The sequence below is a fragment of the Vulpes lagopus genome, chromosome 6 (assembly GCF_018345385.1).
Source record: "Vulpes lagopus strain Blue_001 chromosome 6, ASM1834538v1, whole genome shotgun sequence".
Classification (NCBI taxonomy): domain Eukaryota; kingdom Metazoa; phylum Chordata; class Mammalia; order Carnivora; family Canidae; genus Vulpes; species Vulpes lagopus.
The window spans coordinates 121,250,030-121,274,794 of NC_054829.1; the positions used below are offsets into that span (position 1 = coordinate 121,250,030).

General features: G+C 34.3%; 1 protein-coding gene across 1 annotated transcript in view; it reads left to right on the top strand.

The window, feature by feature from the left end:
• Positions 1-24,765, top strand: part of HSPA4L (heat shock protein family A (Hsp70) member 4 like) — a 53,824-nt gene that overhangs the window by 13,390 nt on the left and 15,669 nt on the right. The window contains exons 3-13 of the mRNA XM_041757882.1: positions 866-1,006; positions 3,400-3,522; positions 7,499-7,598; positions 7,983-8,116; positions 9,856-10,100; positions 10,244-10,320; positions 11,170-11,321; positions 11,762-11,868; positions 14,926-15,121; positions 21,195-21,293; positions 22,506-22,643. Coding sequence (XP_041613816.1) covers positions 866-1,006; positions 3,400-3,522; positions 7,499-7,598; positions 7,983-8,116; positions 9,856-10,100; positions 10,244-10,320; positions 11,170-11,321; positions 11,762-11,868; positions 14,926-15,121; positions 21,195-21,293; positions 22,506-22,643 — 1,512 coding nt within the window. The remainder of the gene's footprint in view (positions 1-865; positions 1,007-3,399; positions 3,523-7,498; positions 7,599-7,982; positions 8,117-9,855; positions 10,101-10,243; positions 10,321-11,169; positions 11,322-11,761; positions 11,869-14,925; positions 15,122-21,194; positions 21,294-22,505; positions 22,644-24,765) is intronic.

Below are 24,765 nucleotides of genomic sequence, written 5' to 3' on the forward strand. Positions count from 1 at the left end.
CTTTCATAAACAGATGTTGAGTTTGTGCCAAAATGACTTCTTCACTAAAGTTTACACCTCTTATTATGTGTGATCTTCTAAGTGTATTATAGATAACAGAATTTCTGAAGAAAGCAAACTAAAGTTACTCCTCCTAAAGAGATCAGTGTGGTAATTCAGCATCCCCATAGCTTTCATCTCATAATTGAAGAGCAAGATCTATTTGGCTTTAAATATAAGAGGGCAACAACTGGATCCCAGTAATACCCTATCATTTGAACTTCATGTTCTAGTTAAAGAAAAAATTACTTTGCTTAAAATACAAGCCATTTGCAAATTTAGACACCTGAACTTTGCATTATGCTATACAGAAATAGTTTAAATTTACTAGCCTAGGATCAATTCTCCACAGTGAGAAATTTCATTCTCAGTACATGAGAAATTTCACAAAGAACTAGATATTAAGAGGAAAAAAAGAAAAAGGGGGCAATAAGGAAGAGTGTTGTAATATAAATAAAGTGGAAGGAAGAGAAATTCAAATGTATTAATTCATTAGAACAAAAGTGTTAAGGAAAACCAGAGATGAGTTGTAGATAGATTTTTCACTGTATTTAAAAATTTTTACACTTTTGTTCTTTGTTTTTTGAAAACAATAATTTTGATTCTACATTCCTAGAATAGGAAAAGAATATGACGGGCAATAGATAAGATGCATGCATTCATATTGTATAATTTTACTATCAGCTGGAAACTAGACAAATGATTGTGTGTAATTCTAAACTTAAATGTGTAGGATAAAGAGATTTGGTGGTCTTATTAAAATATTATGTAGTGTTTATTTTGCATTCATTAAGTATTGATAAATAAAAGTGTTGATTGCCAACAGATAGTCACGAATGTAAGAAATACAATTCATGGCTTCAAAAAGCTTCACGGGAGATCATTTGATGATCCTATCGTGCAAACTGAAAGGATCAGGCTTCCTTATGAACTGCAGAAGATGCCAAATGGAAGTGCAGGAGTTAAGGTAAGCTTCCCAGGGTACAAACATTTAAATTCAAAAAACCAAATCTAATATTGCCTATTTGTAATTTAACTTTTTTCCTCTGGACACAGTACATCTGTACCAAGATTTGGTTTTTGTAGTAAGCTTTAGTGAGTGCAAAAAAAATTCTAGTTAGGGATGCCTGGGTGGCTCAGGGGTTGAGTATCTGCCTTTGGCTCGGAGCAAGATCCCGCAGTCCTGGGATCAAGTCCTGCATCGGGCTCCTTGCGTGGAGCCTACTTCTCCCTCTGCCTGTGTCTCTGCCTCTCTTTCTCTCTGTCTGTCAAGAATAAATAAATAAAATCTTAAAAAAAAATTCTGGTTAGGTAATTTTTAAAATCTAACCAATACTTTTATTGTCAAGGAAAAATGATTTTTTGGAGAACTTGTAGAGGTGAACTATATTCAAGTGATAAAGGCAGAGGCATAAGTGATTTAGAAAAATAGACCCCATAAATATATTAAAGCAAACTCTTCTTCCAAGTAAGAGATGGATTCTTGATTTTTAGTTCTATATCCTGAGATATAAAAGCAAACTCTTCCAAGTATTTTGTTTGTTCATATTTCTAGGCTTCCATATTATTAAAGCAAACTCTTCTTCCAAGTAAGAGATGGATTCTTGATTTTTAGTTCTATATCCTGAGACAGTAAGTTATGCATTGGTTAACAAAAACAGGTTTGTTGATTTCTCAGAAACTGACAGAATACCTCAAAACACATAGTTACCATATGACCCAGAAAATTGACTCTTAGTTATATACACCAGAGAATTGAATGATATGTACACACAAAAACTTGTACATGATTGTTCATAATAGCCAAAAAGTAGGAACAATCCAAATGTTCATCAGCTGATGAATGGATAATTAAAATGTGGTACTGTACAATGGAATACTGTTTAGCTATAAAGTGGAGTGAGGTACTGATATGTACTTTATACAGGTAAACATGGCCACATTTATACACTTGTACACATATACATTGTGCTGCTTGAGAGAAGCTCTTCCAAAATTTAGTGTTATAGAATAAAATTTTTTCCACTGAGGACACAGAAGACATAATTTTTTCCTCAGTAAACTAAATATAATTATTATATGGGTTCCAGGGTAACTGTATTGCTCACAAGTTTATTGGTTGTTATAAAAGAGTTTTGATTACTTAAACCACACATCTTCCAGTATTCCTTCGTCAAGAAGCATTGTAAAGTTCCCTTTTGTGTGCTTAAATGCAACCTATTCTTAAACCTGACTTTAAAATAAAGTAGTGGGGATCCCTGGGTGGCGCAGTGGTTTGGCGCCTGCCTTTGGCCCAGGGCGTGATCCTGGAGACCCGGGATCGAGTCCCATGTCGGGCTCCCGGTGCATGGAGCCTGCTTCTCCCTCTGCCTGTGTCTCTGCCTCTCTCTCTCTCTCTCTCTGTGACTATCATAAATAAATAAAGAAAAAAAATATTTAAAAAATAATAATAAAATAAATAAAGTAGTTATTTGGTCTAAACATAATTTTGAAATTTTATATATACATCTCTAATATTTAATTTATGATTATCTCCCAGAAACCTTGGAATAATACATACTGTACGTATTTCTTTAATAATAAATTTTTTTAAGATTTTATTTATTCATAGAGACACAGAGAGAGAGGCAGAGACACAGACAGAGGGAGGAGCAGGGAGCCTGATGTAGGACTTGATCCCGGGTATCCAGGATCATACCCCAGGCTGCAGGCGGTGCTAAACCACTGCACCACCAGGGCTGCCCCAAGAATTTTTTTTTCTTTCCTGATGTTCTCATTTGCTTTTCCTAAAACTGTGTGACTAAAGCTTTCATGTCAAACCCAGAAAAGTTCTAACTTTCAAAAGATTAATTGACCTTTTTCTCCTTTGTTATGTGCTTGGAAAGTGAATGATAAAAATTGCTTTTGTGAAAGGCAGAGATCTAATGCAAGAAGATATTTTTGAGAACAGTTTGGTTACATTACTATGTGTAAGGCACTTGAACTTTAGAAATGAGAGGGTATAATACTAGAATAATCTTTTCAGAATATAACCTTCTTAAGAAAATACAGCCTTTTTCACTGTTGTCTGTCATGTTTAGAGTAAATACAAAATACATGTTGGACGAATAAATGACTCTTTTTTTTTAATTTTTTTTTTTAATTTCTTATTTATTTACTTATGATAGTCACAGAGAGAGATAGAGAGGCAGAGACATAGGCAGAGGGAGAAGCAGGCTCCATGCACTGGGAGCCCGACGTGGGATTCGATCCCGGGTCTCCAGGATGGCGCCCTGGGCCAAAGGCAGGCGCTAAACCGCTGCGCCACCCAGGGATCCCGAATAAATGACTCTTAATAAATATCTGAACTTTTGGTTTTAGGTGCGGTACCTAGAAGAAGAGAGACCTTTTGCAATTGAGCAAGTTACTGGAATGCTGTTGGCCAAACTTAAAGAGACTTCAGAAAATGCTTTGAAGAAACCAGTGGCCGACTGTGTGATTTCAGTAAGTTTTACTTCAATAATGAATATTTTTTTTCAAGACTTTATTTGACAGAGCCAGAGAGCACAAGTAGGGGGAATGATGGAGAAGGAAAAGCAGGCTCCTGCTAAGCAGGGAGCCCAGTGTGGGGATCCATTCCAGGACCCTGGGATCATGACCTGAGCCAAAGGCAGATGCTTAACAAACTGAGCCATCCAGGTGTCCCAGTAATTTATACTTTTAAATCACAATTTCCAATATATCAGTGATCTGTTAAATATTTTTCTTCCTTTTCCTTTATTCTTTCTGTTCTTATTTAAGTAAATAATGTAAACCCATTTTTATTTTTAGGTTTAAAAAAAAAACAACTTTATTTGGTAAAGTTTAGGATTGAGTTAGTTTCCCATAGTCAGTTGTGATAATCTGTGAATCTTTAAAAAAAAAAAAATGAATATGAGTAGTGACTGCAATGCCTGCCAGTTTCCTGGTTGCCCTTAACTTCCTATTTGTAGGGACTTTAACATTTTATGACAAAGCTGAAAATTCCCATTTGGTAATTTGAGATTATGTATATTCTGTATCAGAAAGAAAAAAATCCTTTTTAAAATGAAAACATGGATATATTTAGCATGTTATACTTTCAGAAATTTTGACATAACCATCATCAATCACTATTGATAAATATGTTTACAAACATATTTATCACTCTCCAGAATCCCATTGTGCCTTCTTTAAAAAAAAATTGTTTACATATAAGGTATGGAGCATGATGTTCTGACATACATATACATAGTGAAATGATTACAGCAGTTAAGCTAATTAACATCTTCTCATGTACTGTTTTTTTTTTTTTTGGTGGCAAGAACGCCTGAGATCTACTTTCTTAGCAAATTTCCGGTATATAATATAGTATTACTAACTTTAGACACTATATGCTATACATTAGACTTCTAGAATTTATTCATCCTACATAACTGAAACTTTGTAGTTTTTGGCCAATGTTTCCCATTTCCCCCACTTCCTTGCTCCTGGTAACCACCACTCTACTCCGCTTCTATGAATTCAACTTTTGTAGATTCCACATATAATTAAGATCATGCAGCATTTTTCAGAAAGAAAATATCTTTCTTTAAGGATTCTTAAAACAAGGACGCCTGAGTGGCTCAGGCAGATGCTCAGAGGCTGGTTGAACATCTTGCCTTTGGCTCAGGGTGTGATCCTGGGATCTGGGATCGAGTCCCACATAAGGCTCCTTGCATGGAGCCTACTTCTCCCTCTGCCTGGGTCTCTGCGCCTGCCTCTCTCTCTTTGTCTTTCTCTCTCTCTCTCTCTCTCTTTGTCTCTCATGAATAAATAAATTCTTTTAAAAAATTCTTTTTTTTTTTTAAAGATTTTTTATTTATTCATGATGGACATAGAGAGAGAGAGGCAGAGACACAGGCAGAGGGAGAAGCAGGCTCCATGCAGGGAGCCTGATGCAGGACTCGATCCCGGGTCCTCAGGATCATGCCCTGGGCCAAAGGCAGGCACTAAACCGCTGAGCCACCCAGGGATCCCCTTAAAAAAAATTCTTAAAACATTTCATCATTTACTCTATCCTTTGAGATCTCATTATATATTGATAACTTTTTTAAGTTACATGTTGTCACCTAAATGTGAATATATTTCTAACACTATTAAACTTCCCTAAATTCAAGTCTTAAAAAAAGGTCTTGTGTCATCAGAAAAATAGAATCAGATTATGAACTCTTCAGTGACTTTAGTAATGAGTATTTTATAGATATTTAGAATTTTTTAAATGAGAGAATAAGAGAACTTTAATATTTTGTTTTCTGATCATTTTTTTTAAGATTTTATTTATTTATTCATAGACACATAGAGAGAGAGGCAGAGACACAGGGAGAGGGAGAAGCAGGCTCCATGCAGGGAGCCTGATGTGGGACTTGATCACGGGTCTCCAGGATCCATGGTTTGGCGCGGCGCCAAACCGCTGCGCCACCAGGGCTGCCCACGTTTTCTAATCATTTAATAAAAGAGTTTATAATTGGCCAGACACTGTTACTGGCATTTAATATGTATAACTCATTTAATCCTCGGAACTACCCATAAAGGTAGGATATTTTTAATTCCAGTTTCGTAGATTACAAAACAGACAAAAGGAAGTTAAATAAATTGCTAAAATCAACAGAGCTAATAAGTGGTAAGCCAGAAATCAAACCCAATAGTTCATTCCCAAACCCCTACTTACAACTCTTCCACTATACTGCCACTTGAAAGTGTACATCAAAGTGGGGTGAGTTTTAAAACCCATGTTAAATTCAAATCCATCCCTATTAACTATACTTGATGGTACATTCACATCAGAAATTAGTGTCAAGAGCATTATGAACTTCTCTGCCATTATTTACTTTGTAGTTAGTGCAGTAGACCCGTTGTGACCTATTTACAAGGGGAAGTATTTTCTCTGTTTTATGCACTATTTTATCCTAAAGTGGTTAGAAAAGTACCTGGTACATAAGTGCTCAATGAGTATTAAATGACATCTATATTATAATTTAGATTTTTGTCAGAAGGATAATAAGGATAAACAAGTATATCAAAATTCAAGTTCTTCTCCAATTGTTAATATCTGTTAAATGAAATTTCTTGCTTTAAAAAGTAATACAATTGGAGACAACTTTGGAAGTTGTCTTGGAACTAAATTGGAAGAGCCTGAAGTCATTTTGTACATGAATATACTTAATTAGCTTCTTTTAAGATTTTATTTATTTATTTGAGAGAGAGAGAGCAGGGGGAGAAGCAGGAGAAGCAGACTCCCTGCTGAGTGTGGAGCCTGATTCAGGGCTCCATCCCAGGACCCTGAGATCATGACCTGAGCCAAAGTCAGATGCTTAACCAACTGAGCCACCCAGGCGTCCCTACTGAATTAGCTTCTCAGAAATCTGTACACACAAATCAAAGTGCTTCTTAATTTGACAGAACTAAGTATATGTAAATCTTAACTATAAGTTGAAGTCTCAGTTAATGTTTTTGGTGATTTTAAGAAAAGTACATGCTCCTCATAAGTCCCCTGCAATATATAGTTCTCCCCTCCCTTTGAGATAACAGCCATTATAAACCTCTGAGTATTCTCCTTGGTAGCTTATACATACACAATCATGCTACATTATGTCCTTTTTTCTTTTTCTTTTTTTTTTTTTTTTTAAGATTTTATTTACTTATTCATGAGAGACAGAGACAGGCAGAGGGAGAAGCAGGCTCCATGCAGGGAGCCCGACATGGGACTTGATCTCTGGTCTCCAGGATCAGGCCCTGGACTGAAGGCAGCGCTAAACCGCTGAGCCACCTGGGCTGCCCTATGTCCTTTTTTCTAATGCAATATACTGTTCATGATAGTTCAGATCTGCCTGATTATTTCTAACAGCTACAAAGGATTCATTATATATCTTTTTTTTTTTTTTTAGATTTATTTATTTATTCATGAGAGACACAGACAGGCAGAGGGAGAAGCAGGCTCCATGCAGGGAATCTGATGTGGGACTCCATCCCAGGGACCCGGATCACACCCTGAGCTAAAGGCAGACGCTCAACTGCTGAGCCACCCAGGCATCCCTACCAAGATATATTTAATCTCATTTTAAGTCTTGGGGTTTCCATTTTTCATTATTAAATGTGAACAAACATTTTTTTCATAGAGCAAACCCAATACAAAGAAGGATTTGGATGAACATATTTTGGAAATCCTGCAGTATTATTCCATCTTCTTAATTGTTTTAAGTTTGTGTTCATACTTAGGTCAACACTTTATGGTATAGAAATTGCCAAAACAAAGAATTTTTTTCTTGCTTATTTAATTAGGACACCAATCTTTAACTTGCGTAAATTTTAGAGTAGTTATATTGCCCTACATAAGTTTTAGAGTAGTTTTTTACATTTTTAATTGATGAAATGTTTAAAATCTATTAAACCAATATATTTCCTTACTGTTTTAAATTAACAGATTCCTAGCTTTTTCACTGATGCTGAGAGAAGATCTGTGATGGCTGCAGCACAGGTTGCAGGTTTAAATTGTTTAAGGCTGATGAATGAAACTACTGCAGGTGAGCACTTTGCAGTTTGAAAATCACTGTCAGAAGAATTGCTCTAGTTTTTAATTTTTATAAAATAAAGTATTTTATGAAAAAATTTTAATTAATATAAAGCATTTTATCTTTTTTCATTATGTACTGGCTCCTGTAACCTTTTGTTTTGGAGTATAGTATTTTGCTACAAGTTAAACATGTCTTACATTTGCTATAATTTTAAGTTCTAGATGGGTAGAGAAAAAATAAAATTAAAAACAGTAACCAAATTATGAAAAGTTAATTTACTTTGAAACTAATAATTGATATTACTTTATATAGTGCAGTATCAAAATGACTTACTTTTTGTTTTCCAGGTGACTGCTATCCTGATATTAACGTTATTTCTTTGTTCTTACACAGTTGCTCTAGCATATGGAATTTATAAACAGGATCTTCCCCCATTAGATGAGAAACCAAGAAATGTAATATTTATTGATATGGGACATTCTGCCTACCAGGTCTCAGTTTGTGCTTTTAACAAAGGAAAACTTAAAGTAAGTGAATTATTTGCTATATGGATGTTTAGTGGTTAAGAGCATGTAAGACTATATAGAAAAACTTTAGTGCCTGGATTTAAATATTGGCTCTGCCACTTAAAAGCTATAACCTTGAGCAGGTTACATAACCTCCTCAAATCTCGGGCTCCCCACCTGAAGATAATATCAGTAATTACCTCAGAATTTTTTTTAGGACAGATGGGTTAATGAATATACAATGATTGGAATGCCATATAAGACTGTAATATGTATTAGCTATTGTCAAGGTGTTAGGTCACCTATCAGGGAGCATTAAGTACATTATTGTCCATAAATATACTTAGAAAACATTTCCTAAAATGATTCCCTTTATTTTTATAGACCTTGCTATCCAGGGGTTCCTGTCATAATTTTCTGCAATGCGGCATTATTTATGTCTGTGTGCTTATCTTAATAGTTTGTATTTCATTTTATATTCATTTTTACATTGATCATCTTATATATCCATACATATGTACTCTCTCTTTCTCCATTAGTTACTTGTAGAATTTGCTTAAAAGATTAAATACTTTGGGTTATCCAGTGGACCTTTTAGAGCCTTTTATCTCACAGTTTATAATAACATGCTTGTAATCAGAAAACTCAAGGGAAATGACTCATAATGAGTATAGAGTAGTTTTCTGTAAATTGGTTTAATCTTTGCTATTTAGTATAGTACACTAAGAACATTTTCCTTTCTTCCTTTTTAGTAGATACTTTAGAGTAGCCATATATGTGGCTCTGCTGTCCAGAAGGATACATTTTTGCACTAGTCACATGCCAACACAATTTTGCACTTAATTTTCGGTAGTCCTAGATCTAGCAAGAAGTCGATCCATGGATTTCCCATACTAGTCTGTGGGATAACATCCCAATCAGATTACATTTACCACCTTCTGTAGGGTTTACTGTTTCATCACACATCCTTGTGGAAAAAAAAAAAAAAAAAAAAACCTGATGAACCATCCCTAACTGTAGGGTTGTTTTTTTTTTTTTTTTTCTAGTGTAAGTAGTCATTTGTGCCCTCTATCCTGGGAGATTAGATATCTTGCTCTTTTGTTTTCAAGAGCTATAGTGTTGAAATTCTGTGACTTATCTGCTCCTCTTCCATCTATCCACTAGCTGGGGCTCATTGCCCAATAAGTTAATTATGTTAAATTCTTCTTCTCTTTATTCTTTATTTTGTGGTCTTTCATGTATTCTTTTATTTATTCTGTATTTTTATAAAAATAGCTTGCTTTTTATTTTTTTAAAATAGTAATCAGAAGGCCTAATTCCTGACCTGTAAATTGACCAATTGTAGTATTTAGATTTCATCTTTGGATTGGCTTTTCTTGGCTCTTGTGTTTTGGTTACATGCTCAGGACTGTTTCTTTGCTGTCTTGAACTTGGTTTTTGGTCTACTTGTTCAGTGCTATTGTAGAACCAGTGGATATAAGATAATGAAATTTTAATTGAAACTCAGTTATTTCAGAAATAGAATGATTATGATATATTATAGATCTGTAACCCAAAGCAGATAACTCAGAGTGGCTAAGTAAGTTGGCTAAATATAAGTGATAATTAGTATAACCCACAGCAAGTTTTGACACCCCAGTGATTTCTGACAAGTTCTTTGCCTTTGACATTAATTTTAAAAAGGTGTTTTTGGTTTTTGTCTTTTCAAAAGCATTTGTGTTTCTGAAAGTTTTTGTTTGTTTGTTTGTTTTTTTAAACAGGTCTTGGCTACCACCTTTGATCCATATTTGGGTGGCAGGAACTTTGATGAGGCTTTAGTAGACTACTTCTGTGAGGAGTTCAAGACCAAATATAAGATAAATGTGAAAGAAAATTCTCGGGCTTTGTTGCGTTTATATCAGGAATGTGAAAAACTGAAGAAGCTAATGAGCGCAAATGCATCAGATCTTCCACTGAACATTGAGTGTTTCATGAATGACCTTGATGTTTCTAGTAAAATGAACAGGTACCATGTATGTTTTCAGTTTAAGAAGTGTTGGCTTATTTTACATTTAGATCATGTCTGATTTTTTTTCACTGTGTTACTTTAGAAGATATATTTGAGTTTTACATCCCAAAATGATGAATTTTACTTCATTTTTCCCACAGAGCTCAATTTGAACAATTGTGTGCTTCCCTATTCACCAGGGTCGAGCCACCATTAAAAGCAGTAATGGAACAAGCTAGTAAGTGTAATCACTAGACTAACCATCAAAATTGTGTCATGACGTTAACTCACTTGAATGGGGTAGGAAATGGTAAAAGCAACAAAAATTTCATATGTCTTTTGAATATTTTTCATTTTAGGGAGATTATAACTTCTTTCATAAGAGTAAGGGCACTATGAATCTGGGTTTATGAGAACAGCTCCTGGCTCATGTTATTGTTTACATCATAAAACTATATTATATTCGGAAGTGTTTTTTACATATAAGTATACTATAAAGTCTATGATGAAAATAAAGTAGAAATGGGACATGATCGCTTTTTGTTAAGGTTTTTGGTAATCAATTAATACTTCTTGGTTATTTGTGAGGTGAAAGTTAGAAAATTGAAGGACTTTGAAGAGTCCATGAGGTACTTGTCTGTTCTTATTGTTACTCTGTCATCTGGACTAAGTGCAATGCCTGATACCTAGTTAATATTAAGTTTTGCATTTTTCCAAAATTTGTTTTTAATCTTCTTTTTATTTAGTGTTGTTTTAGCAAAAAAGGAAATTAACTTAAAAAAAAAAAGTACTTTCCAAAGTCTTTTGTTCACATTTTTATAGACTATCTAATTTTTCTCAATTAAAAACATTTTGCCGGCTCAGCGATTTAGCACCACCTTCAGCCCAGGACATGATCCTGGAGACCTGGGATCGAATCCCACATCGGGCTCCCGGTGCATGGAGCCTGCTTCTCCCTCTGCCTGTGTCTCTGCCTGTCTCTCTCTCTCTCTCTCTCTCTCTCTCTCTGTCTCTATGAATAACTAAATAAATAAATCTTTAAAAAAAAAACAAAAACCAAAAAAACCCCAAACATCTTGCTTTCCAGACTTGCAACGTGAAGACATAAGTAGTATAGAAATTGTAGGGGGAGCAACACGAATTCCTGCAGTGAAAGAACAAATCACTAAATTCTTTCTTAAAGACATAAGTACCACATTAAATGCTGATGAAGCTGTTGCAAGAGGATGTGCATTACAGGTATGATTAATAATCCTTTTTTTTTGTTTAACAGTGTATACTTTGCCAGAAATGTGGTGATAGGCTTAAAGTGACCTTTTAATATTCTCTGTTCCAACCAGTTGTCAATAGGCTAAAAATAAATTGAAATTATTCCTGATAAATAAATCTTGTGTCTTTCTAATTTGTTTTTATAGTGTCATAGGGACAATATGTGCTTAGTGAAAGAACATTTACTTTATGGATTCTTATAATTATTTCCACTTAAAATTATTTTTTGAGATTTAAAAATATATTTTTGTAAGGTCATAGAGTACTCTTGACACTTTAAACTAGCTGTTACCAAAAGACAGTAATTTTAGAATGTAACTTTATTACAAGACTTTGATAAGCGGTTCAGTCAGGGTAACCAGTATGTTTTGCGTTTGTTGATTTAAATATGGTATACATCTTATTTTCAGTGTGCGATTCTCTCACCAGCATTTAAAGTGCGTGAATTTTCTATAACAGACCTTGTTCCCTATTCAATCACATTAAGATGGAAGACCTCTTTTGAAGATGGAACTGGGTAAGTTACTTTTGAAGCCTTGGTTAGAGCTTATTGTGAATAACCAATTGAACCTACTTTCTGAACTTAGAGGAATTTACACTTCTAAAAGTCTCAAATACTTTTAAGTAAAACATTAGAAAAAAGGAACTATAAAATATTACATAATCTTTAAACCGTGGTGGCATATTTTTAACTAGTATTTTATTATAAGGTAAATCAATATTTTCAAATAAAAATCACAATATGGAAATATAAAAACTTTAAAAACCTGCATCTGCTATACCCACCTCCTACTTAGCTCATTTTACAAAGGTAACCATTGTTAACAGCTGTGCTTATATTGCTCCATTTTTTTGAATATCCAAAAATAAAAGCATGCACTTTTTAAGTACATATGTAATTGTCTGAGTGTCCCCAGTGCAACTTGCGTTTTAAAATGTTATATATTAACTTTCCATGTCAACAGTGACTTTTTTCTCAGCACTTTTGCCATAATTAATTTAACCAATACACCCTAAAGCCCAATTTTTCTGATTCAAGCAGTGCTATTAGGAAAGTCCTCCGACACATCTCCTTGTTTAGTTGTGTTTGGTATATCTGTAAGACAACTGTATAGAACTGAAATTGACCCAAAGGATATGATCATTATTTTAACCAGTACTGCCACATTTTTCACTAAAAGGATTATACTAATTTATATTCCTTTTAACATTGCTTGATTATTTGTTGTAGCTCATTTTCTTCTATTCTTTTAGAGATAACATTCTGAAAGTGAAAATAAGTACTTTGTTATTAGATTTGCATTTCTGACTATTGTAAGCTACAATATTTTCATGCTTTCATTGACATTTACATTCTTTTTCCATAACTGCTAAAGATTTAAATAGCTTGTTGCTTCCCTGCCAAAAATTTGTGTTTCAAATAATACATTTGATGACTTTTCAGAATAACTTGTACAATAACGTAAACCTATATTTAGGTTTTGAAGTTTCTTTTAAAATTTTGTTCTTGGGCAGCCTGGGTGGCTCAGGTTTAGCGCCGCCTTCAGCCCAGGGTGTGATCCTGGAGACTCAGAATCAAGTCCCATGTCTGGCTCCCTGCATGGAGCCTGCTTCTCCCTCTGCCTGTGTCTCTGCCTCTCTGTCTCTCTGTCTCTCTCTGTCTCTCATGAATAAATAAAAAATAAATAAATAAATAAATAAATAAATAAATAAATAAATAAATAAAATCTTTAAAAAAAATAAAATAAAATTTTGTTCTCTGCTTTTTACATCCACACCCCTGAAAAACTAAAATTTTCGTACAAATTCCAAAAATATAGATTATCTGACCTGAATGTTTTGCAGAGCATGTAAGTGGCATGTATTAATGTCAGTTTTGAGGCAAGAAATGCTGTTCTTTCAGGGGTGCCTGACTGGCTCAGAAGGGCATGAGACCCTTGATCTTGGGCTTATGAGTTTGAGCCCCATGTTGGGTGTAGAGATTAACTTAAATAAACTTTTTTAAATAATTAAAGTTAATTTCAGTTAGAGATACAGTGATCCAGAAAAAAATTATAAGAAACATTGAGAGGAGGGGTTAAATTGAAAAACCTATCCTAGTGATTACAACAAGAAAGTAAAAAATATTGTAGGTTCTTAAAAAACAAGATAGAGGGGAAGGTCCATGAATGTGAGATTTTCAAACCTTGCATAATGAATAGGGTGATGGTAATAGTATTATAGAGTGAGTTTCTGGGCCACTGTAAACAATAGTTATAAGCCATTTCTGTTACAGTATTTAAGTAAGAATGGGAATTGTTATGTAGGTTTTATTTTTTTTTAATTTTTTTAAAAGACTTATTCATTCAAAAAAAAAAAAAAAAGACTTATTCATTCAGAGAGAGCGAGAGAGAGGCAGAGACACAGGCAGAGGAGAAGCAGGCCCCATGCAGGAAGCCCGATGCGGGACTCAATCCCGGGTCTCCAGGATCACGCCCCAGGCTGCAGGCGGCACTATAAACCACTGCGCCACTAGGGCTGCCCGTTATGTAGGTTTTAAATCTTTCTGTGCTGAAGAGGAGGAAATACTATAAAGGACAGTATTACATCAATTGAAAAAAGGACAATGTGGATTGTATGTTAAAGTATCAGTGTAAACTTATACAGTTGGCAGTACTGTGGTTATATTAAAGAATATCCCTGTTAGGAAATACACATTGAAGTACTTAGGCATAAAGGACCAGAATGTATGTAACACCCTCCAATGGTTTAGAAAAAAATGTACACATCCACAGAGTCTGTACACTTAAATGATGAAACAAATGGAATAAAATGCTGACAGTAAATCTAGTTAAGATACACAGATGTGGGGATCCCTGGGTGGCTCAGCGGTTTAGCGCCTGCTTTGGCCCAGGGCGTAATCCTGGAGTCCCAGGATTGAGTCCTGCTTCGGTTTCCCTGCATGGACCCTGCTTCTCTCTCTGCCTATGTCTCTACCTCTCTGTGTGTGTGTGTCTCATGAATAAATAAATAAAATCTTTTTTAAAAAATCTTTTTTAAAAATCTTTTAAAAATACTGAAAATAAAACAGTTTCTTCAAGTGAAAGTTAATATGATCTCTGTAGGTATTAGTGACTGAATAACTTTGCAATCTTGCTATAGGGTGAAATTTAAGTTGCTGTGTTTGTGAATTACCAAGATGATTATGATTTGCAAAACTTACAGCAAAAGGATAATGTCCATTTTGTTTTCAAACTCAGAAGTAGAATTTTGTTATTTTGGTTTTAGAATAGCAATATTATAAAATACTTAAAAGCTATATTGCCTTAAGTCAAACTGTCCTTTGTTGAAATTCCAGCTTACCTTTGTCCTAGTATTGATGATTTGGGGCAGGCTGCTTAACCTGTCTAAATCTTAATATTAGGTTTATTAACATGAAAAAAAGGTGATCTAGGGTCACAATAATCTGGATGTGATAGTTTCATGATTATTTGTCTTCATCTAAAAGATAATAATCAAATTATTGAATGAATGAATTTGAATAGGTTAATCAGAAATCCATGTACTAATGAAAGCACTTTTTTCCTTAAGGGAGCTTCACTATTCAGAATGTTTTGCCTCAGGCTGATGGTGATAGTTCCAAAGTGAAGGTTAAAGTTCGTGTTAACATTCATGGAATCTTCAGTGTGGCCAGTGCATCAGTAATTGAGAAGCAAAATGTAGAAGGGGATCACAGTGATGCTCCTATGGAGACAGAAACTTCATTTAAGAATGAAGGCAAGGATGATGTGGTATGTAGAAGACCTATTGCAAGGTTCCTCTAATAAGTACATTGTTTCTTAATCATAACTGATACCTTATTAGTTGAAAAAAATCTCTGAGGAGATTTTATTGTAGGAATCAGTATAAACTTTTTTGATGAAACATCAAAGAATGATTTTTTAAAGTATAATTTAAATGCTGACTTCTTTCACATTTTAAACTCTTTAGATACTTTGTATCTTTATTAGCCTTATATGAAACATGTGTTTAGAGTCCTCTTCCTGAATTCTTTTTTATTTCCATTAAAAACTGTATTATGGCTAGCTTTTTAGCTTTCTAGCTTTCTAGCTTTAAAGAGTTCAGATTGATACATTTTGAACTGTACATATACCTTTTCTTAGATTGATAAAGTACATCCTTAATAAAGAATCTATCTGGGCTTAGGGGATATCTGGTTGGTATTTGAACACAATAGTGTGCTGTACACTCAGTAACATTAGTACAAAATTTTGACAGTTTATTTCTTTAGGAAGGAGTTACGTGACCCTTACACTATATTTATTCTTGCTATACTATAGATGCGGGAATCATAGGAGAACGTGATATATTCACAAAGGTTTCATCTTTTTATATGTACTATTTATAAGTTGTTTTTAATGGCCTATGTTAGATTTTTTTTTTGTTCTGATCATAATTGGAGACCCACCCTAGATTTTTTTGTGTATTTGTGTGTATTAAGAATGGATCTTGGGGGTGTCTGGGTGGTAATCAGTTGGGCATCCAGCTCTTGGTTTTAGATTGGGTTGTGCTCTCAGGACTGTGAGATCAAGCTCAGCATGGAGTCTGCTTAATATTCTCTCCCTCTTCCTGCTTGTGTGCTCACTCTCTCTAAGATGAATGAATCTTTAAAAATATTTTTTGTTAAATTTCAATACAATTTCTCCATTGTTTTGAAGTTTTCTTTTTTGTCTGTTTTTATTAATAATTATTCTAAAATCTTCATTGATCAAAATTCTACTGCTCTCTAAAGTACTCCTTTAGAGTAGAATTCTGTTTTTATTAATAATTATTCTAAAATCTTCATTGATCAGAATTCTACTGCTCTCTAAAGTACTCCTTTAGAGTAGAATTCTGTTTTTATTAATAATTATTCTAAAATCTTCATTGATCAGAATTCTACTGCTCTGATCAATGAAGATTTTAGAATAATTATTAATAAAAACAGACAAAAAAGAAAACTTTAAAAAAATGGAGAAATTAAGGAATTTGGCATTTCCTTCCATTTTCCCATGTACTATTTTGCTATTACAGCCTTCCTTGAATTGAGAAAAGAAATGTCCTAATCTGTTAGTAAAGATAGTCAATTTTTTATAATTAATGGAAAAATAATAGGTGAAAAGTTTTTTTTTGAAAAGTTGGTTTTCTTAATTGTTCATAATTTGTCAGACATGTAAATTCAATCTGTTAAGATTTATTTTTACTAATATTGAGAGTGCTGTGTATGCCTTTAGGATGAATTCTTCATAACCATTTCAATTTTCTTACCTCTTTTTCTTAAAAGTCTCTGTTGAGACCTTTAGTTTTCTCTATATACTGAATCCTGAGCACTAAAAACAGTAATATGGCACCCATTTTTCTGCCACCTCTAGCATTTCTTATTTTCTGCTTTTATTTTGTCTGGGCTTGAAATTCACTTAGTGTGTCCTTGGAATGACCTGGATGTGGACTTGAGGGATTCATCTATGAATAAAGAGTATGAGGTTATGACATCTGCTTTTGGCCACTCATAGCCTTATTTGCTTACCATAAGTGTTTTGGCTTATAGGAACATTACAATTACTTGGTGTTCCCATATAAGGTATTTTTTCTAGATAAGTAAGATGTTCCTAAATATTCCGTCTCCAACATATATAATCAAGGAAAAAAGAAAGGTTAACATCATGCATCATATCCTTGGCATTTTTGGCTAGCATACTCCAAATATATTATTTCTTTTTAAATCCCTACCATAGTTGATACAATAGGTATTGAATAAATTGTAGTTTATTTCCAAATCATTGCTAACAAGGGGTGATGGTTGAGTATCCTGTGTAGAAAGTATCCTGTATGCTCTATTTCTTAATGGTTCTCTCTGGAATTTGTTTACCAAATTCTGTATCTAGAAGTTTAAAAGCATAGGGCTTATGTATAAGTCATTTCTCCCTTCCTCCCAAAAAATGAGAACCAAATCAGAATAGACTTTGGAAGATAACTGCTTTCAGTTTTAGAGGAGAAGGTAAAGTAAGTGGTACTAAGTTCTTTTTACTTTTTCCTGCCTGCCTGACACTGTTGGCTCTGACATAAATCCAGTAAGCAGCAGGAGTCTTTTTTTTTTTTTTTTTTGTCTTTTACCTCAGTAGATTTATGAAACATTATTTTATGAGCCTCTTTTTTTCATTAAAAATTAAGATAGCTTTGATTTTCCTGAAAAAAAATCAAAACAGAATGTTGATTTTTCTTTAAAGTAGATCTCAAAATTAAATTGATACTTCTAGGTATATATATTAATGTATGGTCATACTAAGAAGTTATCACAGCTTAGGCTTTATCACAAAACCAGAGATCAGAAAGACTATATGCTATTCATTGTACTAATATACTTGGATTTTACTATTTGTGGTTTATCCTTTTATTTTTTCAAAATATCCGATTACATGTACCAGGTACTGTTTTAGGCACTGAGGATATGATATAGTGATAGCCAAGGAAGAAAAGGTCCCTATCTATCTGTAACTTACATTCTAGTGGGAAAGGACAGGCTAGAAGCAACAATATACTATATAAATATACAGGAAATTGAGGGGGGATGCATAGTGGACACTATGTGATAGTGATGAGGAAAGCCACTTGTGAGGAAGGAACAGGTAAGCCAGCCTGAAAGATGAAAAAGCAGTTTGGGGCAGCCCAGGTGGCTCAGCGGTTTAGTGCCACCTTCAGCCCCAGGACATGACCCTGGAGACCTGGGATTAAGTCCCGCATCAGGCTCCCTGCATGGGGCCTGCTTCTCCCTCTGCCTGTGTCTCTGCCTCTCTTTCTGTCTCTCTCTGTCTCTCATGAATAAATAAATAAAATCTAAAAAAGAAAAAGCAGTTTGAAGGTAAGGAGTGGGTTTGTAGTTGTCTGAAGAGAGTGAATAACAAGTATAAAGTCCCTGAGGCAAAAAGCCGCCCCCCACCTTTTTTTAAACAAGTACAAGGGTAGCTGATGTATGAGATACAGGAGTGGAGAAGGTGGGGAGAGTGTCACGAAAAAAAATAAGGTAGGTCAAGGGACAAATCCAGTGAAGTCTTTATATAGGTCATGATAATGATTCTGGATTTTATTCTTTTGGTTTTTTTAAAGATTTACTTACTAATTTTTTTTAAAGATCTTATTTATTCATGAGAGACACACACAGAGAGAGAGACAAGCAGAGGGAGAAACAGGCTCCATGCAGGGAGCCTGAAGTGGGGCTCGATCCCAGGTCTCCAGGATTGCACCCCAGGCTGAAGGCGGCACTAAACCACTGGGCCACCAGGGCTGCCCTACTTACCTATTTTAAAGAGAAAGCATGACCTAGAAGGGCGGGTGCGGGAGAGAATATCAAGCAGATTGTACACTGAGCACAGAGCCCACGGTGGGGCTCAGTTTCATGACCCTGAGATCATGACATGAGCTGAAACCAAGAGTCAGACACTTAACCAACTGCACCACCCAGGCACCTGTGGATTCTTAATTGCTCTTTATTTAGCAAGTAACTATAAGCACTAGAATGTGTATTTGGATATAGCAGGGAACAAAAAAATGATCTCAACCCTCATGGAATTTAAAATCTATTAGAGAAGCCAGAGTCTAGAAGCACTTCTTCAATTTCCCCACTGTGGATATTTGTATGAACCTTCTTAAGTCATTTCAAGTTACTCTCAAATAAGTTGTAAGCTGTACAGCTTTCCACTTTTAATATATCTGAAATCAGGGCAGGTCTTGCAGATGATCATATCCTCTACTCACTGTTGCTGATGGCAATTATCATGATACACTTCTCATCACCTGTACATGTGTGAATTTGGTTGCTATTCCCAGTGGCATGACTAGGCAATGGCACCTTGACATTTCTGTCAACAAATTAAAGACCATTCATGGAAGGGCTTTGAGTCATGGTTGTCTGAAAACAATCTACTGACTCCTTAGTACGATAAAGAAAACACTTGAAGAATAGGTATCAGTGGCTTATAAGAAAATATTAGAGACCATACTAGAGCAATTTTTAAACAAATGCTGGGTAACTAATGCTATTGATGGCACAGCGGACAATATTGTGTAGAAAAACACTTCATTAACTGATTTAAAAGAGTTGGATTATGAATGTGAAGTTTTAGAAATACCTTAACCACTTTATATGTTTATCTTTTAGAGATATAAACACAATAGAAGAGCTCTTTCAATAAGTATTAAGTTAAAAATGCTAACTGATTTTGGTTACTTAATTGGCAGCATTTTTTTCTTAGTCTTACATGAAATAGAATTGCGTGCCTTCTTCATTACACTAACTCACCACTATATTACTTTTTTCACCTCTTTTCAATTAGGTAGGGGAAATTGTACATTTGGAAGTTGGTTATGGAGGTGGTGAGGAGTGGAATATCAGAAACACTTGTTTTTTTAAAAAATATTTTCAAAGATTTATTTATGTATTAGCGTGCAGGGAGAGGGGCAGAAGGAGAGAGAGAATCCTCCAGCAGACTTCCCACTGAGGGTGGAGCCCAACGCAGGACTCCATCCCAGGAGCCTGAGAGCATGATCTGAGCCAAAACCGAGAGTCAGCTGCTTACCCAACTGAGCTACCCAGGCATCCCGGAAATAATTGACCCTTTAACTACAAAGAACACTGGTGTAAATTATCGTCTAACTTATTTTTCTCACTGGCACAAATAAGTACTATTCATGATAGCCTCCAAGGTAGTTTATATTTTATATATTATAATCTGAATATATTAGAAGACAAATTATACTGATTGCTGAATTCCAAGCTTGCTTCTTTTTAGGAGGATGGTCATAAATAAGGTTAAGAAAGACCAGGAAAATCTATTACTTGTGATTATTTACCAAGTAGAATCTATTTTAACAGTCTTATTGATTGAAAGTTTGTCCTGTGGACATTAAAAAATCTTTGAAGTTTACATTTTAATAATACAGAGACATCTGCTTTGAAAGTTTGGATGTACTGAGTTTTTTACTACATTTAAAAAATACCGAATTTATGTAATACACATATTTTGTATCTTATTTTCCCACATTAAGTTCTTTATAAACATTTGTCAAATTTAATGTTATTTTTTTTCATAAGCTTATCCTTGTGAATTTAGGTTGTTGAATTTAACTTGAGAACAGTTTTCCTTTTTTTTTTTTTTTTTTTTTTTTGCAGTTATTTGGCCACAGCTGAATGAAACCATTTATTCACATAGCATCAAATAGATCTTTTTCTTTTCCTTAATCTGTTTATTGGTATTCTCATTTGAAAAACAACCTTCTGGGGATCCCTGGGTGGCGCAGCGGTTTGGCGCCTGCCTTTGGCCCAGGGCGCGATCCTGGAGACCCGGGATCGAATCCCATGTCGGGCTCCCGGTGCATGGAGCCTGCTTCTCCTCCCTCTGCCTGTGTCTCTGCCTCTCTCTCTCTCTCTCTGTGACTATCATAAATAAAATAAAATTAAAAAAAAAAAAAGAAAAACAACCTTCTGGAATCCCTGGGTGGCTCAGCGGTTTAGCGCCTGCCTTTGGCCCAGGGCGCGATCCTGGAGACCCGGGATCGAGTCCCACATAGGGCTCCCGGGGCATGGAGCCTGCTTCTCCCTCTGCCTGTATCTCTGCTTCTCTCTCTCTCTCTGTGACTATCATAAATAAATAAATAAATCTTAAAAAAAAAAAAGAGTAAAGTTTTTTAAAAAAAGAAAAAAAAAGAAAACCTTCTATTGTACTATGTTCACATATTACAAAGCAGTTTTTAACACTAAGATGCTGCTTATTAAAAAAAAAAAAAGGAAGACACTGTACAAATATTTGCAATTACATATTTTCTATCCAGGATAAAATGCAAGTTGACCAAGAAGAAGGAGGGCAGCAAAAATGCCATGCTGAACATACCCCAGAAGAGGAAATCGATCATACAGGAACCAAAACAAAGGTATGTTTTACTATTTTTATGATTGTGTCTTTTAGAGATTGATGTTTTGAGTAATATATTTACTTTATATTGCATGCTTTTAATAGAGTTGATATTTTAAATCTTAGTAATGTGGAAAAGTATAGAAACCTATAACCAGAATAAATACAATTCAGGGAATTATAGAGGATTTTTAAAAAGAATGAACCCTAATAATATAAGTAAAATTATCTCCTTGGTAAGAAAAAAAATGCATTTTTCAGTAATTTTTTGTTTCATCAAAAACAATGTAATCCCAGAAAAATAGGAAATGGAATAAGCTAAGTGAAGAAAACTTAAATTGACAGTAAATTTTTTTCTTTCATCTCAAAATTAACTAAGCATTTTGCTGCATATCATAAAACATTTTCCTTTGTGCAAAAATATTTTTGAAAGTAAAACTTTAAAGGATAACTCTTTCATTGAAAGTCATTATTTTATTTAGACAGTCCTTCCAATAAAAGGGAGAGACCCCAACCCAATGACCTAGATGAATGTGGCTCCTGCTCTAAATACCATCTTCAACAGGTTTTTCTAACCTGAACAGAATTGAATCTATATTGGTTAGAAGTACAGATTTTCTTCAGAGGTTATAAAAATTCAGTTTCAAATCCTAGGCTCTCCAATAACTTAAAAATTGAAACCTATTTTTCTGGATTTTTAATTTTATTTGATATTTTTGGCTTTAATTGTTTAACAGCTTGAAATACAGTTTACACACCATATAGTCCACCAATTTTAAGTGTACAATTCAATGGTTTTTAATACAGAGTTTTGCAACTATTATTACAATAATTTTTACAGCGTTTCACCACCCAGGAACTGCCCGGCTGTTTTCCAGGATGGTTTCAACATTTTATAATCTTGTCAGCAATTTATGAGGGTTCCAGTTTCTCCATTTCCTTACCAACTCTTGTTATTTTCCTTTTTTTTTTTTTTCGTTATTGTTGTCCCTAATGGGTTTGAAGTGGCATCTCATTGTGGCTTTAATTTGCATTTCCATCCCAGTAGTTTTTATATTAAAAGATTTAGTGTACACAGAGTATAAAATACTACCCATATTAAAATAGTATTAAGTAAAATAGATGGTAATAGTTTTGATTTTTTTTTTTTTTTGTTTCATCTTGAAATCACTTAAATCTATTTTCAGACTGGCTTTAGAAATTTATACTTCTCTTGGATTTCTCTCTGCAGTCAGCTCCCTCAGACAAACAAGATCGATTAAACCAGACCATTAAAAAAGGAAAAGTCAAGAGTATTGATCTGCCTATTCAGAGCAGCCTGTGTAGACAGTTGGGCCAAGATCTTCTCAACAGCTACATTGAAAATGAGGTATGTAAATCTCAGGTGATGTTGAAATAAGTGGTAGTGTATTCTGAAATTTTTGTAGAAGTCAATGATTATTCACCACTACCACCCCCACCCCCACCCCCACCGCCGCCAATTTTGGGAACTAGTCCATAACTTAAGGAATTATTAAATAAATCATTGAACTACTTTATTTTGGACAAAATACTGAGCTATATTAATGTCATGTACAGTGTAGCTTTTATCAGAGCTATGTGAAAAAACATGCGTTTTCTCCACTATAAAGAAAGACCATTCTAATACTATTGATTCTTACCCCCTTGTTACTCTGAGTTTAACGCTAACACCCAACACAGTCTAAGGTGAAGTATTAACAGCTCCCCTCTTCTAATGTGTTGTTCTTAAAGATAAGGCTCTATTCAAAATGTTTGTCTGACTTAGGTTTAGTACTTCTTAAGATCTGTTGTCATTCTTGAAATTTTCTTTACATGTCTGTGTGTTTAATTTTACAGTCTCTTGAGGAAGAGTTTTGTTGCTTGACTAGCAGTTGTGTAAAAAGTAATTTTATTTTTAAAAGTTTTATTTAAGCAGTGGTTATTTTTACAGGCTTGGCTGTCGTTAAAGAAGGTCAATTTTCTTTGAAGTTCCCCATATTCTCCCATAGGTGTGTGTGCGTTATTCTTGGAATTCTTCAAGAGATTTTGACTTTACAGTTTTTTGTCTATTTATTAACTAATAAAATGCATTGCTGCATTTTAGGCAAAGCAAGCATTCCTGAAGACCTGAGTAATTCAGAATTTGTTTTGAGACTAATTTCCCCAAATTTGCCAAAATAAATTGTAGACAAGTGCTGCTGTAGCAAACTTTGTGTATAAAATCTTTCTTAAGGTTTTAAATGTCTCACTATTTTAGATTCCAAATGTCAGTGCACTGTAGTCTTCTGTTTAAAACATTATGTTTCTGTTAAAGTGAAAATTTTGGGTATTACAATCCTCAGATTCTTTCTTTGCTTTAATTATAACAATAATCATATTTTCTAGCCTCTTTACATGAGACTTTGATGTCTCATTTAATCCTCAAAACAAACCTGTGAGGTATAAGTACCATTAGAGGTTTATGTTTTACAGATGAGGAAACAGGAACAGGTGGACTAAATCATCCATGACCAGAGAGTACCTTTGAGTTGGATCTGGGTAGTCTGTTTCAAAGCTCAAGATCACAACCACTATATTATATCTTCTCCCAGAGCTAATATTTATTCGGGATGAGTTATGTGCTAGCCACAATACTAAAATTTTATGTGAAATATGTCCATCTTACTAACAGCCCTAAGAGATAGCTAGTTGTATTCTGTTTTAGGATAAGAAAACTGAGGCTTAGAGGTTCAGTGACCTTCCTGTGATCTCAAAACTAGTAAATGGGGAGCCAGGGAATTGAATCCTGGTATGTACAATGACATGGTCTATGTGGGGTTTTCAAAATAGCTTTATTGAGATACAATTCACATAACCTACAGTTCACCCATATAAAGTGTACAGTTCAGTGCCTTTGTAATATTACACATTACTAATATTTAAAACTGTAATAAAATGTATATAACCTGAAATTTACTATTTCATTGAAGTGTACAACAATTCAGCGGCATTATTAAATTCACAATTTTGTGCAATTGTCACCACTGCCTATTTCCAAAACTTTTTCATAACCCCAAAGAGTCTTTAATCATTAATAACTTACTATTCTTCCCTTCTCCCACCCCCCTCTAAACTCTGGTCACTTTCTGTCTCTGTGGATTTGTCTATTCTAGATAAATCATATGAATGTAATCATAAAATATTTGTCCTTTGTTGTCTGGTTTTGTACACTTAGCATCATATTTTCAAAGTTCATGTGTATTGTAACATGTATCAGAACTCTATACCTTTTTATAATAGAATAATATTGCACTGGATATATACATTTTATTTAACCATTCGTTTTTACCTTTTGGCAATTGTGAATAATGCTTTTGTGAGCATTAGCATACAAATAGCTGTTTTGAATTCCTTTGATTATATACCTATAAGAGAAATTGCCGGTCATATTGTAATTCTTTGTGTAGCTTTTTGAGGAACCAACAAATTGTTTTACATAACAGCTATAGCAT